At 46.5% G+C, this 17030-nt stretch overlaps 1 protein-coding gene and 1 long non-coding RNA gene across 2 annotated transcripts in view; one reads left to right on the top strand and one right to left on the bottom strand.

Moving 5' to 3' along the window:
- The window catches only part of TSC22D2 (TSC22 domain family member 2), a 43334-nt gene extending 37926 nt beyond the window's left edge, over nucleotides 1–5408 (bottom strand). The window contains exon 1 of the mRNA XM_050965905.1: nucleotides 2536–5408. Coding sequence (XP_050821862.1) covers nucleotides 2536–4496 — 1961 coding nt within the window. The 5' untranslated portion in view covers nucleotides 4497–5408. The remainder of the gene's footprint in view (nucleotides 1–2535) is intronic.
- A 32-nt stretch (nucleotides 5409–5440) lies between these two features.
- LOC127057301 (uncharacterized) lies at nucleotides 5441–11943 on the top strand. The gene is made up of 3 exons (XR_007776049.1): nucleotides 5441–5620; nucleotides 8604–10118; nucleotides 10249–11943. It is a non-coding gene; the product is annotated as an uncharacterized LOC127057301 (long non-coding RNA).
- The last annotated feature ends 5087 nt before the right edge of the window (nucleotides 11944–17030 follow it).

Raw genomic sequence — 17030 nt, 5'->3', positions numbered from 1 at the left:
GAATTCAGTCTTCTCCTGTTAATATTCCCCCAACATACACAATGCTTGTGAATGTACATTCATGGAAGCCCACTGAAGCATGGAACTGGCCTACTTAGGACAAGAGTGAACTGTATTCAGTTAAAGGCACCCTGTCAACTTCAAATCTTCTCAATTACAAAAATGGAAGTAATTCCAGGTATTATGTGACTTCCACTCCCCACTCCCTCAGCAACTTCTTCCTTCCCATCCTCCCATTAATATTTTCCTAATTTAAAAATAAATATTTTCTGTGTTGCTGCATGAAAGACCCACACAAATGGGGAAAGCATATGCACAGGAGAAACAGTAACATTATCTGTATAAAGAGCGCTGTGAAACAAAGAGCAAACAAATCATATTCAGTTAAGTTATTTGCACACAAAGACAAATGTGATCTAAGTTGACTGTGTATCTTTAGGTACTTTCTGCAGTGAACTGTACAAGATTCTGCAAGTTATTTAATTTCTTAGGCCTCAATCACACAAACTGTCCCATATGGACTGACTCCTGCACAGAGCCCCACCAAAATTTCCACCTGTGTATAACAGCTTGAAGGAATGGGGTCTTTGTTTATAAGGTTCAAAAAGGCTTAGAGCTTTAAACACCCACGCAATGAAGTACATAGAGTACTTTACCCTCACTAAAAGCTAGCCTCATGTTCTATAGTTTTCCTTGGTTAGTGCAATGTCATAGACATTGACTATACTTTCTGGCAACACCAAGCAGAAACACATGACTGAGAAGTATAGGTACCTTAAGAGAAACATACAAATTGGGGTACTCAGCATAGAAACTAACAACACAGGAAAAGAGGATGTTTAGAATATAACTGTCACCTCCTAGTTCTTATTTGCAGATTTACTTCTAGATGGGAATATTTAAGAAAGTTTCTGAACATAATGCATTTCTCCCTTAAAAACAAAACCTTTTGAAAAAGGTACTGATAACAAGATGGTACTATTGCAATGAAGACAGTCAAGCATTCCTACCGACATTCCCAAAGAAGTTAGGACATGAGGGCAAGGAAGCTGATGAAGCAGAAAAGGCATCCTCTAAGGTTTCACTATAGCAAGAGTGGGAATATCCACAACAAATGTGATGTCTTTTGGATGTCTGGAAGCTATTTTGAGCTTTATGATAGTCACTGCAGTGACCTATAATAAAGTTAATATTTTAAGGTAACAGACTCCCAAAGACCTAATATATTTTAGTGCTTATAAACAAACAATCAGCAGTTTATAGTTTTGATAATGGACTATAAGAATTTGTTTACTTGTCACCAAACCCCCAATCCTATTATACCGTGATTTACACAGTATATCAGATTGTGCACATGAGGAGGATTCAATAACGATTTTATACCAGAATATTTCACTGAATCTCCTCCCCTTTAAAAAAAAAAACAACTGGAAATCAGTGTTTTGCATTAAGCTCTTCTGGGTTTTAAAGTTATACCTTGTAAGAGAGCTACTGAAATTATGCTCTACCATCGCCCACATGAGAGCAAAGTTTTTACTAGTACTATGCACAAGCCAAATTTACACATTTCAAAGCTTGATACTTCTTTCTAGATGTGTGAACTGTTACCTGACATGTCTTTGAATGAGAATATTTTTCCCTAAAGAATGATAGGCACATTTCACCACACATTTCTGTCTTCTTGTTAATAAGAATCTGAACTGTAACAATGTATTTAGCTCCCTTTACAACACAAGGTTGCCTCACCAAGATCATTTTCAACCCTTAACACACTCCTTTCCTTGAAAGCCTCCTTCAAAATTCAGGCATATTTGATTAACTTAAGCCACAGAACTTTACCCATCCAGCAAAACCTACAGGATATATATGTTTGTTTTTTTTAAAAAATGTGTACTTTAAGGAATCTTAAAAGTCCATCTACATCAGAGGAAAAATAAGGGGAAAAAACCAAAACACTTTGCAACTCATACAAATCAATTGACAGTATGTGCTCACTGTACCCTTTACTAAAGTTGATAAAATCTGACCATTCCAGTCAATATTGCCTAACAAAATGATTCTCCCATTAATAATTAAATTATATGTGTATTGAGAGGATCAGAGATTCCCTAAGAATGGCTATGCTAAAAGTAGAGGGAGGGTCACTTTTGTTCAACTCACTGGACCACTATATAAAATAAATTCAAAAAGCTTAAATTATGCTAATACATACAAGTATTTTCCTAACTTATACTGCTATTGAACTTGATTTTTATGATCTTGCAATCAAGGAATTTGGTTAATGCTAGTGCTCTTCAAATTAACCAAGACAACACGAATTGGTTGGTTTCTGGAGCACTGTTTTTTTTTTTTTTTTTAAACTACTACAATATAGCAACCTATTAGCAGTTGACAGCTTTGAAATTCATTCAGAAAGAGAGGGGTGGAAGGGAAGACTATTTTCTCATATGGTATGTATTTGTTACCTGCTAACTACATGTAAGAGAGCAAGTAGATACATGAATTTTTAAACAGTTATAATAAAATGGTTCATACCTGTCTTCATCACCATCAACAGGAATAGATATGCCAAATACAGAGCTGGCAAGACTGTTCATAGGAGTAGTTGCAGGTAAGTGAAGAGGATTTGTTAGAGTGTCTGGAATGGGAGGCTTCACAAGAGGCTTACTTTCAGCAATGAGAGAAAGTGGTGGCTGAGGTAGGGGTTCTGATTTTCTTCTAGTATCATCAATCTGGCCTACTAAAGTTTGAGTTTGACTCTGAAACTGTCCAAGGTTAGATTGTGGCAGACTTGTAACTACATTAGTTGTGCCTTGCATTAGAGAAAGTCCAACATGTTGTTGGACAACACTGGTACTCCTACTAACAGATGTATGGCTGCTCATCTGTGACTGAACTAAAGTAACAGGGACATTTGGCATAGTAACAGAAGTGGTAGACACACTAGGCACACTTGTACCAGGCACAACTGCAGGCACATTCTGAACTCCAGAGACTATAGCATGAGGAGCACTAGGCATTCCAGACACTTGACTACTTCCACCCATTTGATGCTGACTAATGGATTTCTGTTGCACAACCCCTGTATGTCCAATGCTTTGCTGCACCACACCTCCTGGTTGCGGTATGACAGACTGACTAGGTGGAGTCTGGCCACTCTGCATCAATCCTGATCCCTGTCCCACTGCTTCACTAGGCTGTGGTGAAACTCCCATCATCGGTGCTCCAACAGGTGAAGGATTCTGGCCAGCCACCTGGCCCACAGAAAGACCAGAAGCTCCAGTACTTGGAACAGAGCTTGTAGTAGGTTGTTGAATAGTTCCTTGACTCTGCATAACTGTCATGTGTTGCATGTACTCTGTCTGGCCAGAAGCTTGTGTTGGCAGTAGATGCACTGGTGGAATTTGGGGCTGAGGATAAGCAAATTGCTGAGGTTGAGTCACTGGTACATTTCCTTGCTGTACCTGCTGCTGTGACATGGGCATGCTCGGTTGGGCTACTGTTACATTCGGAGGTGGCATACCCTTCCCATTAGGTGCCCCCTGTACACTTTGTGCATTTACCTGTGACTGGGTTTGCTGCGACAGCACCATAGTCTGCTGACTCGTTACTGTAGCCCCAGAATACATTGGCTGAGCAGTACTTTGAGGAATGGCCCCGCCTATGGGCTGCTGCAGCTGCTGTTGCTGCCCAATGACAAAATTAGGTTGCTGTAAAGAGGGCTGGTTCATCTTCTCCGTCTGGAGCAGCTGTGACACAGCAGTAAGGGAGCTGTCAGCTAGGGACTCTGGGCCCTGTGCCGATGCTGGCACCACCGACATTACCATGGAGCCCCCCGTGGCACCCAAGCCACTGTCTCTTTCCTGAGCAGCCTGCTCAAAGGTGCTGCTATGTCTAATGCAATCTCCAGTCCTGGCCAGGACGCCACTACTGTCCGAGTCCCGGTCGTAAAATTCCATACACGTCCATCGTCCCCGCCTATAGGGCTCCCCCGTACCGTGGTCCAGCTTGATCACCCTGAAGCGTGAACTGCATGCGGCCGCAGTCGTCTGAGACATGGTCCCGGGAGCGGAAGCCTGCGCACTGCTGCCTCCTGCCGCCGCGGAGGGGATTTGGGCAGCAGTTACTTGGGGCACAGCGGCGCTTTTGGGCATGGCCCCCCCGTTAGCTGCAGCCGGCGGAGGCGCAGCAGCAGCCCCCGCTGCCGCAGCCGCCAGCTGCCCATCCAGGAGAAGGTTAGGGGAGACAGCACCGGGAGTTTCGGCGTCACCCACGTTGTTGAGAGTCTCCTCGGAGGAACTCCTTTCGCAGACATCCTCTGGCCCGTAGTCCGTGGCCCGTGACACATCGAAGATCTCGGAGGAGACATCCTCGGTGCGGGACTCGTCTGGGTCGTCCAGGCTCTCAGTGTCCTCGGTGATGCTGCTGGCCACCTGGGCCGTGGTCACGCTGGTGATCTGGAAACAGCTCTTCTTCTTGGCCGGCATCTTGGACATGGTGCCTCCTTGGGGAGGGAGCTCTGCCAGCAAGGGTGAAGCTCTCTGCACCCCGGGGCGAAGGCAGAGTCCGAGCCCGTCCGAGGGAGAGGCGAAGGTTGTCACGATCAATTAGCCGAGACCCGGACGTTATTGTACATCCTCTGGCTTCCTCCTCAAGCGTCTGGATCAGCCACGGAGCCCCAAGCTCATCGGGCACCACACCGGGCTGGTGGTCGGCTGGGCTCCTCCTCTTTCTCCCCCTTCAGCAGAGCTCCGGGCCCCTCAGCAAGCCTCTTCCCTCTCGCCGGACAGAGGACTGTGGTTACCGGGCTCTGGGCCTTCTCTTTCCCTCTTGAAGCCAAGAGGCCTCCTGCTCCTCGCAGCGCGGCCGCAGCGGTAGTACCAGGTGAAGCTCTTCAGCAGGCTTCCTGCTCCTCGCAGCGCGGCCGGGGGGGGCGGCGTCCGGCAGCCCCGGGGCTCCTGGGCGGGCGAGCAGGCCGCTCGTGTGAGAGCCAGTCAGTCCCCGAGCGAAGAGGAACAACGGCAGTGGCGGCCGGGTGAGGCCAGGCCCCCTGGCTCTCCCGCCCGCCCCGTCTCTTGTAGTTTCTACCTGGAGATCAGCACCAGGCGCATCTTAGTGGGAATAAGCCCGCTCGCAGCGACCCCCGATAGTCCCAGAGGCGACAGCCGAGACACCCTCTCCGAGGCTCTGCAAAGCAACGGGAGCGGCAAGGGAGCAACCCCCGGCCCGCAGGCGGGGCGGGGTATCGAGCAGCGTTGGGCCCAGCCCCCACTCGGTGCGCTCCGCACTCAGGCACTGAGGAAGCTCAAATTCAAACTGCTCACTCCCCTCTCTCAAGATGGGGCTCAAATTGTACGCAATGCATTGTGGGAAGAGCGACGACACTCACTCCCGTCTCCCAGTCCAACACCGTGCTGACATAGACACGTTAGACCCGCCCCCTGCTCACGCTCTGACGGACATTCGTTCCCAGGCAGAGCGCGGGTGGAGACTGGGTTGGGCTACCACACCACGTAGGGGTGAAAGCTCCACCTCAGAGCGTCGTGTTAACCGTTTGGAATGTTCCATCGGCTGGCGTTCCCCGCCCGCCCGGGTGTGGTATCGCCCTGAGGCGAAAGCGGTGAGCGCCCGCTTGTATGTTCAGGGCTGTGTGTTCTGGGGGGTGACGTCCCTTCCTCGTCCCCAACGGGCCCGGGTTCAGTACAGGGGATCTGTGCTCCCCCCCCCCCGAGGCCCAGTGTTCAGTACAGGTCTGCCCCCTTCCCTCCCCCACGGGGCCCAGTGTTCAGTACGGGGCTACGCCCCCTCCCTCCACAGGGCCAAGTGTTCAGTACGGGTCTGCACCCCTTCCACCCCCCTCACGGGGCCCAGTCTTCAGTACGGGGCTGCGCCCCTCCCCCCCACGGGGCCCAGCGTTCAGTACGGAGCTACGCCCCCTTCCCCCCCACGAGTCCCAGTGTTCAGTACGCGGCTACGCCCCCTTCCCCCCCACGAGTCCCAGTGTTCAGTACGCGGCTACGCCCCCTTCCCCCCCACGAGTCCCAGTGTTCAGTACGCGGCTACGTCCCCCTCCACCGGGTCCCAGTGTTCAGTACGGGGCTACGCCCCCGTCCCCCCCCCCCGGGGCCCAGTGTTCAGTACGGGGCTACGCCCGCTTCCCCCCCACGAATCCCAGTGTTCAGTACGGGGCTACGTCCCCCTCCCCCGGGTCCCAGTGTTCAGTACGGGTCTGCCCCCTTCCCCCCCCACGGGGCCCAGTGTTCAGTACGAGGCTACGTCCCCCTCCCTCCACAGGGCCAAGTGTTCATTACGGGTCTGCCCCCTTCTCCCCCCCACGGGGCCCAGTGTTCAGTAGAGGGCTAGGCCCCCCCCTTCCCCCCCACGGGGCCCAGTGTTCAGTACGGGTCTGCCCCCTCCCCCCCCACGGGGCCCAGTGTTCAGTAGGGGGCTAGGCCCCCACCTTCCCCCCCACGGGGCCCAGTGTTCAGTACGGGGCTACGTCCCCCTCCCCCGGGTCCCAGCGTTCAGTACGACGCTACGCCCTCTCTCCCCGCGGGGTCCAGTGTTCAGTACGGAGATACTCCCCCGCCCCCTCCGGGACCTGGGCAGAAGTATGGGGATACGCCCCCTTCCCCCACGAGGTCCCGGGTGCAGTTCGGCGACACACCCCCTTTTCTCCCTTTCTCCCCGCCACCCCCCCCCCCCCCCCGGGCCTCGGCAGGGAGCGGTATGGAGTTACGCCACCACCTTCCCTCTCCCCATACGGGGCCTCTGGAGCGGTACAGGGATACGCGCCCCCACCCCCGGCACGCTGGGTTGAGTACGGAGATACGCAGCTTACCGCCACGGGGCACTGGCGGAAACACCGGCTTCTCCTCCTGCCCATAGCCCTTCCCCCCATTTCATTATGGTGCTGGGAGCCCGCATTTAGTGTGGGGGTATCCTCCCTTTCTCCGCAGGGCCCCGTCTTCAGTATGGGGATACCATTGTTCTGCAAGACCTCCTGTTCAGTGTGGGACTCTGTCCCCCCATTACCCTATGTAAAGTTGAGGGATATGGTCTGCTTCCCACAGGGCTCTGTGTACAATCTAGGGAGACATCCACTATTCCTGGCGGGTCCTTGTGTTGAATATTGGGATGTGTGCCCCCAAAGCAACCCCCAGTTCAATAAGCAGATCTGCCCTCCCCATCTACTCCTTCATGATTGATACAGAGATATACCCCCTTCACAGGCACCATATTTAGGCATCTGAAGATAAGCAGAATTACTTTCTGAAGTGTTGACTTCAGAGTACCCACAAATTCTGTAGAAGTCCATGGAAGCTCCATGTTCTCAGCACTTTTACAAATCAGGTCACTTATGTTTGGGTGCCTAAATATGGATGTAAGGGCTCAACTCTGAACTCTGTTTTTATGGTTTCAAAATTGTGTATAAGTTTTGACAGTTGAGGGGTCTTTCATGAGATTAATTAATTAAGTAAATTTCTGGGGCTGGATCCTTAATACAGAAATGCAGCCTGAAGAAACTACAAGTCACAACATGCAGTGTTTCATACTGACTAGCAGCTCGGCTGCAGCTGAATGCTAGAAATCTGAGACACTAAGTGGTGCTCAGAATGAGGGCATGTCTACACTGGCAGAGTTACAACGCCGGCAGTTACAGCGCCGCTCAGAGAGTGCTGAAGAGAAACCACTGTTGTGTGTTCACACTGTCAGCTGCCTGCACAATAGCGTGTTCACACTTGTGGCACTTGCAGCGGTATTTGGAGCGGTGCACTCTGGACAGCTATCCCATAGAGCACCTCTTTCTCTTCTGCTGCTAAGACTTGTGGGAAGGCATAGAGGGTTGCAGGGCATCCTGGGTCTTATTCCAATGACCCATGATGCATTGTTTCGAATCCCAGAAATCTCTGTGCTTCCGTCCGCATTTGGCGCCACAGTTTGTGTACTGTGCCCCCAGCCTCTTTGGGCTGCAGGAATGGATCCCGAACTGTTGACCAGTATGCTGCTCACTTTGACCAACCATTCGCGAGTGGCAGTGGCGTTATTCCTTAAACTACAAAGACAAGAGGAGTCTGACATTGATCTCACCACGCATAGTAGCTATGACACGAGATTGCTTGTGGCATTCATGGAAGTGCTGACCACAGTGGAATGCTGCTTTTGGGCTTGGGAAACAAGCCCTGGCTGCAGAGCTTTCTGATGAGGAAAGCTACATTCATGGGACTGTGTGATGAGCTTGCCTCAGCCCTGTGGTGCAAGGACATGAGAATGAGAACTGACCTGCATGTGGAGACGCACATGGTGATTGCATTGTGGAAGCTGACTACTCCATGCTGCTACCGATGGGTTGCTAAGCAGTTCGGAGTGGGAAAGTCTACCGTTGGTCTTATGTTGACAGAATTGTGCAGGGCCATTAATCATATCCTGCTCTGAAAGACCATGACTCGGGGCAACGTGCACGACACTGTAGATGGCTCTGCAGAAATGGGCTTCCCTAACTGCGGAGGGGTGATAGATGCATGCATATTCCAGTTCTGGCACCAGATCACCTAGCCACTGAGTACATTAATTGCAAGGAATATTTCTCAATGATTCTCCAGGCACTTGTGGATCACCGTGGGCGTTTCACAGACATTAACACAGGCTGGTCTGGAAAGATGTATGACACACGCATCTTTTGGAACACTGGACCATTCAGGAAGCTGCAAGCAGGGACTTTCTTTCCAGACTAGAAGATTATCGTAGGGGAAGTTGAAATGCCCCTTGTGATCCTGGGAGACCCTGCCTACCCCGTAATGCCGTGACTTCTGAAGCCATACATGGGGCAACTTGACAGCAGCAAGGAATGCTTCAACAATAGGCTGAGCAAGTGCAGAATGACTGTTGAGTGTGTTTTTGGCTGTTTAAAAGCCTGCTGGTGCTGTCTCTACAGGAAGCTGGACCGGGCTGATGACAATATTCCTATGCTTATAGCGACATGATATACACTCCTTAATATTTGTGAAGGGAAGGGTGAAAGCTTCACTCAGGGCTGAACCACAGAAGCTCAGCGCCTGGAGGCTGAGTTCGAACAGTCAGAGACCAGGGCTATCAGCGGGGCACAGCGTGGGGCCATAAGGATCAGGGATGCCTTGAGGCAGCAATTTGAAACTGAAAGCCACTAATATTTGTAGATATGCTTGGGAGTGCAGTACTTGTAATGCTAGGAGGTGATTGGTGCAGATGATGCAATATGTGGATTTAACATAATTGTATGTTGCTTTGCAGTGCTCTTTTTGCTTTCAATTAATAGAATAAAGATTGCTTTCAAACACAGTTCTTTTATTAAAAGACAACAGCCAAAGGAGAGAGTCAAAAAAACCCAACACATCAGCTGTGAGGGGGTGGGGGAAGGGAAGGTCCCAGGAGGAGGAGGGGTCCCAGGATGTCTAAAGATTTGTGTATGTCCAGGGATCATATCCAGCCTTCTCCTTTGGAGTACAATGCAGCAGGTGTGGTATTTCAGCAAGGCCAAACTGCAGAGGGATGGGTGTTGAATGTAGTGGGAGTCTGCAGTGCTGGACTGTGAGAGTGGAGGAGTGAAATGCCATGGATATAGACTGGAGCCAGGAGGTTGATAAGAGTGTGTTGGGGTGCATGGGAAAGAGTTTTGCGACAGCGGCTGCAGGAAAGGATGGGCTTGGAGCTGCTCGGTTTGAAGAGCTAGTATCGCTTGGGGCGTATCTGCTTGTCACTCCATAACCTTTAAGAGCCACTCTGTGGATTCATTCTGGCGTACCTCATTCTCCTTTCCCTCCCTCTTCTTGCTGTCCTGCCACTCCTTCAATTTCTGTTTCTCGGTGGCGGAGTGCATCATAACATCACGCAAGAAGTCCTCTTTAGTTCTTGGCCGCTTTCTAAGTCTGCGCAGCCATTCAGGTGCTGACAACAAAGAGGGAGGCTGGGCTCCCAGGGTCATCTCTGCGAAGTTTAAATGCAACATTTTGCAGAAGCAGGATTGTTTGCAGCACAGTGAACACTGATTCAGTGATTTAAAACACAGCCAGTACTCGCACACCTGACACTAACTGGCTGACCGCAGGCAAGCACACATGAGCTGCAAGACCCCCAAAATGGTGAGTAGCCACAGGGGCAGGGTAAATCACTCTTACTGGATTCTGCTGTACATTGGGCACATGGCTTTTGGAGAGAGCCAGCACTGTAGGGTGGGCCTGATAATCATTCCTGTCCCCACACTTTCCACAGGATGTGATCATTATGGAAGCTATCTTGCTGCTGAGGGTGAGCAGGGAATCAAGGGAGGGTCTTCTCCAAGCCTGCGTCTTCCGTCCTGGCCCCTATGCGGCTCACCGGTGTGCAGCAATGGTCATCCCTCCAGCATGACAGCACAGTGGCGTAGGAAAGTTACCATTAATGGGGCAAGAAACAAAGCAGCTCTACTGAAGAACCTGCAGCAGTGGATTGCCCAGTGTTTCCACAAGAGTTTCCTGGAGAGGGAGTCAATCAACAGCCTGTTCTGCCGCTCAGACTAGGCATGTGGTGCGAGACAAATCTGCAACCCTCCTGCCCCCAGCAACTCACTTCAGCAGTTCCCGGAATCAAAGCTACTTACCAGTGCCTCCTCTCCTGTTTGTGCTTCGCCAAGATCTGACAGTTGTGACTGGCAAACCTCCAAGGTAGAAAAGAGCTCCTGGCTGCATGGATCTCTGACCTCTGAGTCATCCTCTGCCTCTGGGTTGCCCTCCCACTCCACATCATCGTCCAAGATTTCCTCCTCCTGGCTCAGTCCACTTTCGACTAGCACGCGAGCCACCAAAGTATTCACAGTGGTCTTCGCAGTGGAGGTGGGGTTGCCACCAAGTATCGAGTCCAGCTCTTCGTAAAACCGGCAGCTCTAGGGTACAGCACTGGAGTGGTGGTTTGCCTCCCGTGCCTTGTGGTAGGCATTCTGCAATTCCTTCACTTTGACCCTGCAGTGCGTCCTGGTCATGGTGCCTTTCTGTCATGCATTGTGAAATCTATGCATAGGTGTCATAATTCCAACAGCTGGAGCATTTGTGCTATTTTGGTGCTCTTGCTTCAAGATTAAATCAAGAAGTACAAAAGAAACCACAGAAAACAAAATATTTAGCTGAACTTTTCTGAAATTGTTAAAAATTCAGTTTGAACTTTTTACAAAGGTTTAAGTATAGGGTAGACTGATTTAAATGAAAGTGATTTACATAATCAATTTTAATCATGATTTAAAAAAGCAAGCAAGAAACCTTGATTTAAATAATCAATTTTAATCATGTTTTGCATTTGGAGTTTTTAATTCTTTTTCTAAAAAAGGTTTGATTTTGGAATTTAGTAACAATTACAATATCTGGATTTGCAATTCTGCGCTGTCTCGTACTTCTTTTTGATAACCAGGAGGATACAGTAAATCAAAAACAGTTATTTGAGAAATTATATACAGTAGAACCTCAGAGTTACGAATACTTTGGGAATGGAGGTTGTTCGCAACTCTGAACAAAACATTATGGTTGTTCTTTCAAAAGTGGGCAGCTGAACATTGACTTAATGTAGCTTTGAAACCTTACTATGCAGAAGAAAAATGCTGCTTTCCCTTTATTTTTTTAGTAGTTTACATTTAACATGGTACTGTACCGTATTTGCCTTTTTTTTTTTTTGTCTCTGCATGATTGCGTACTTCCAGTTCCAAATGAGGTGTGTGGTTCACTGGTCAGTTCATAAATCTGGTGTTAGTAACTCTGAGGTTCTGCTGTAGCGTAAGTTATGTTTCCTAATTCTTATATTTTTACATTTTTTATTATGTTAGAAAACTATGAATAACATATTTCTAGATGATGACTTTTTTTTTAACTTGTGAACTCTACTTCGATGCAATTAGAATTCAATGCAAAATGTACAAAACAGCATGCTATTTTTTTTATTAAATAAAACTGCCTTAAACGTGATGGATAAATAAAAAAAAGTTTATCAAAACATGTTTTGCATTTAAAGTTAACTGATTTATTAAAGGAATTAGTATCTGTAGTTAATAAATTGAATTGATTCTTTCTATTCACCATAGACTCATAGACTCATAGACTCTAGGACTGGAAGGGACCTCGAGAGGTCATCGAGTCCAGTCCCCTGCCCTCATGGCAGGACCAAATACTGTCTAGACCATCCCTGATAGACATTTATCTAACCTACTCTTAAATATCTCCAGAGATGGAGATTCCACAACTTCCCTAGGCAATCTATTCCAGTGTTTAACTACCCTGACAGTTAGGAACTTTTTCCTAATGTTCAACCTAAATCTCCCTTGCTGCAGTTTAAGCCCATTGCTTCTTGTTCTATCATTGGAGGCTAAGGTGAACAAGTTTTCTCCCTCCTCCCGATGACACCCTTTTAGATACCTGAAAACTGCTATCATGTCCCCTCTCAGTCTTCTCTTTTCCAAACTAAACAAACCCAATTCCTTCAGCCTTCCTTCATAGGTCATGTTCTCAAGACCTTTAATCATTCTTGTTGCTCTTCTCTGGACCCTCTCCAATTTCTCCACATCTTTCTTGAAATGCGGTACCCAGAACTGGACACAATACTCCAGTTGAGGCCTAACCAGCGCAGAGTAAAGTGGAAGAATGACTTCTCGTGTCTTGTTTACAACACACCTGTTAATGCATCCCAGAATCACGTTTGCTTTTTTTGCAACAGTATCACACTGTTGACTCATATTAAGCTTGTGGTCCACTATGACCCCTAGATCTCTTTCTGCCATACTCCTTCCTAGACAGTCTCTTCCCATTCTGTATGTGTGAAACTGATTGTTCCTTCCTAAGTGGAGCACTTTGCATTTATCTTTATTGAACTTCATCCTGTTTACCTCAGACCATTTCTCCAACTTGTCCAGATCATTTTGAATTTTGACCCTGTCCTCCAAAGCAGTTGCAATCCCTCCCAGTTTGGTATCGTCCGCAAACTTAATAAGCGTACTTTCTATGCCAACATCTAAATCGTTGATGAAGATATTGAACAGAACCGATCCCAAAACAGAACCCTGCGGAACCCCACTTGTTATACCTTTCCAGCAGGATTGGGAGCCATTAACAACTACTCTCTGAGTACGGTTATCCAGCCAGTTATGCACCCACCTTATAGTAGCCCCATCTAAATTGTACTTTCCTAGCTTATCTATAAGAATATCATGCGAGACTGTATCAAATGCCTTACTGAAGTCTAGATATATCACATCCACCGCTTCTCCCTTATCCACAAGGCTCGTTATCCTATCAAAGAATGTTATCAGATTAGTTTGACACGATTTGTTCTTTACAAATCCATGCTGGCTATTCCCTATCACCTTACCACCTTCCAAGTGTTTGCAGATGATTTCTTTGATTACCTGCTCCATTATCTTCCCTGGCACAGAAGTTAAACTAACTGGTCTGTAGTTTCCTGGGTTGTTTTTATTTCCCTTTTTATAGATGGGCACTATATTTGCCCCCTTCCAGTCTTCTGGAATCTCCCCCGTCTCCCATGATTTCCCAAAGATAATAGCTAGAGGCTCAGATACCTCTTCTATTAACTCCTTGAGTATTCTAGGATGCATTTCATCAGGCCCTGGTGACTTGCAGGCATCTAACTTTTCTAAGTGATTTTTTACTTGCTCTTTCCTTATTTTCTCTTCTAAATCTACCCTCTTCCCGTAAGCATTCACTATACTAGACATTCCTTCAGACTTCTCAGTGAAGACCGAAACAAAGAAGTCATTAAGCATCTCTGCCATTTCCAAGTCTCCCGTTACTGTTACCCCCTCCTCATTGAGCAGTGGGCCTACCCTGTCCTTAGTCTTCCTCTTGCTTCTAATGTATTGATAAAAAGTCTTCTTGTTTCCCTTTATTCCCATAGCTAGTTTGAGTTCATTTTGTGCCTTTGCTTTTCTAATCTTGCGTCTGCATTCCTGTGTTATTTGCCTATATTCATCCTTCGTGATCTGACCTAGTTTCCATTTTTTATATGACGCCTTTTTATTTTGTAGGTCACGCAAGATCTCAAGGGTAAGCCAAGGTGGTCTTTTGCCACATTTTCTATCTTTCCTAACCATCGGAATAACTTGCTTTTGGGCCCTTAATAGCGTCCCTTTGAAAAACTGCCAACTTTCCTCAGTTGTTTTTCCCCTCAGTCTTAATTCCCATGGGACCTTGCCTATCAGCTCTCTGAGCTTACCAAAATCTGCCTTCCTGAAATCCATTGTCTCTATTCTGCTGTACTCCCTTCTACCCTTCCTTAGAATTGCAAATTCTATGATTTCATGATCACTTTCACCCAAGCTTCCTTCTACTTTCAAATTCTCAACAAGTTCCTCCCTATTTGTTAAAATCAAGTCTAGAACAGCTTCCCCCCAGTAGCTTTTTCAACTTTCTGAAATAAAAAGTTGTCTGCAATGCAGTCCAGGAACTTATTGGATAGTCTGTGCCCCGCGGTGTTATTGTCCCAACATATATCTGGATAGTTGAAGTCCCCCATCACCACCAAATCTTGGGCTTTGGATGATTTTGTTAGTTGTTTGAAAAAAGCCTCATCCACCTCTTCCGCCTGATTAGGTGGCCTGTAGTAGACTCCCAGCACGACATCACCTGTGTTTTTTACCCCTTTTAGCCTAACCCAGAGACTCTCCACCCTTCCGTCTCCTATGTCCATCTCCACCTCAGTCCAAGTGTGTACATTTTTAATATATAAGGCAACACCTCCTCCCTTTTTCCCCTGTCTATCCTTCCTGAGCAAACTATACCCATCCACACCAACATTCCAGTCGTGTGTATTATCCCACCAAGTTTCAGTAATGCCAATAATGTCATAGTTGTATTTATTTATTAGCACTTCCAGTTCTTCCTGCTTATTACCCATACTTCTTGCATTTGTATAAAGGCATCTAAGATACTGGTTTGATTTTGCCTCCCAGCTTTGCCCTGACCCTCCTTCCTCTCTGCCATTATGGCCCGTGCTCCCTCCTGTTTCCAACCCATCTCCCAGGTCTTGTTCCCCACTTACCTGTGGGCTTTGCTCACCATATCCCTCAAGATTTTAGAACTAGTAGATTTCACCCTCTTATGTTAATTTTTATTCTTAGATTGGAAAAGGAAAACAAGCTCTCCTGTTTTTTCAACTCCCAATTGGTTTCTTAGCTTTGAATGAACTAGGCATTGAATTAAACTAGTGGAATAAGCTGAAATGAAGAGAATATTCTCTCTACACCTGCAGAAGAAAGGTTATTGGCATCAGAAGCAGGTTTAGCACTTTCCCAAACCCTGGTTCTAGGCACTTAGCCAGTCATTTCTACCAGTTCTGTAGTTTGCCTTTCTTTAAAACTTGGTAACAAACATGAACTTCTTTAATATTAGTTTTGTTGTATTTAATTTAAAAGATTTAATAGATTATAATAAGTTTAGGCCCAAACATAGATTGTCAATTTTAAGTAAGTTTTACGTAGGTTTATCTCTAAAAAATACATTTAATTAATTTAATGTAAAATAATTTAAATTAAATTATTGCTTAATATTTAATTACAATCTAATTATCTTTTATCTAAAATTATTTATTTTTATCCACCCTGGTTAAGTAGTTACTTATGTTATCTGAACTGATGTCTGTCACTCTCAAATTGGCTTAATATTGGTCTGCATAACTTACTGAAATGCTCCACTATTGGACACAGCCAGGTTTTTCCTCCTTCTGTAGGCATGGCATTGCTTCAGAAGGCCGCCGATTGGCACAGAATTCCAGCTCACAGTGGCTGGCCTAGTCCAGTGACTGATCACCAGTGTTTTCACTACATTTGTAGAATCAGGAGTGTGATGCTGCCAAAAGTGCACTCTCATGCCACGGTGGTACTGGGGCCTTGGAGTAGAAAAGGTGGTACAGATTTATTTATATATTTAATTATATTTTGGTGTCAGAAACCAGGGTGGATAAAAATCAATTATTTAAAAAAATAAAATAAAATAAATTGGATTTTTTTATTTAAATCGGATTTTTTTTTTATAAAATGCTTTTTGAGGAAAAAACCTATCTAAAGATAAGAATATAAGAATGGCCATACTGGGTGAGACCAAAGGTCCATCCAGCCCAGTATCCTGTCTATCGACAGTGGCCAATGCCAGGTGCCCCAGAGGGAGTGAACCTAACAGGTAATGATCAAGTGATCTCTCTCCTGCCATCCATCTCCATCCTCTGATAAACAGAGGCTAGGGAGACCATTCCTTACCCATCCTGGCTAATAGCCATTAATGGACTTAACCTCCATGAATTTATCCAATTCTCTTTTAAACCCTCTCATAGTCCTAGCCTTCACAGCCTCCTCAGGCAAGGAGTTCCACAAGTTGACTGTGCACGGTGTGAAGAACTTCCTTTTATTTGTTTTTATTTAAACCTGCTGCCCATTAATTTCATTTGGTGGCCTCTAATTTTTATATTATGGGAACAAGCAAATAACTTTTCTTTATCTACTTTCTCCACATCACTCATGATTTTATATACCTCTATCATATCCCCTCTTAGTCTCCTCTTTTCCAAGCTGAAAAGTCCTAGCCTCTTTAATATCTCCGCATATGGGACCCGTTCCAAACCTCTAATAATTTTATTTGCCCTTCTCTGAACCTTTTCTTTTTCTTTTTAATTAAGAGACATTTTAAATTAAGATATATTATAGCTCAAAAATATCTCATCATGGAATAGGGATTATAAATTCTAATTCTATAGTATGAGACAATATATTAATATAATGTTTAAGAAAAGTTTTGTAAATAAATTCCAATAGTTCATGGATTAGGGACCCAGTTTTATGGGGTTCCATCAACTTCTGTATCGATTATTTAGGTCAGTGGTTCTCAAAGCCGGTCTGCCGCTTGTTCAAGGAAAGCCCCTGCCAGGCCGGGCCGGTTTGTTTAAGTGCTGCGTCCACAGGTTCAGCTGATCGTGGCTCCTACTGGCCATGGTTCGCCGCACCAGGCCAATGGGAGCTGCGGGAAGGACGGCCA

Source organism: Gopherus flavomarginatus, chromosome 8, assembly GCF_025201925.1.
Source record: "Gopherus flavomarginatus isolate rGopFla2 chromosome 8, rGopFla2.mat.asm, whole genome shotgun sequence".
Taxonomy (NCBI): Eukaryota; Metazoa; Chordata; order Testudines; family Testudinidae; genus Gopherus; species Gopherus flavomarginatus.
This window is presented reverse-complemented; position numbering and strand designations above follow the sequence as displayed.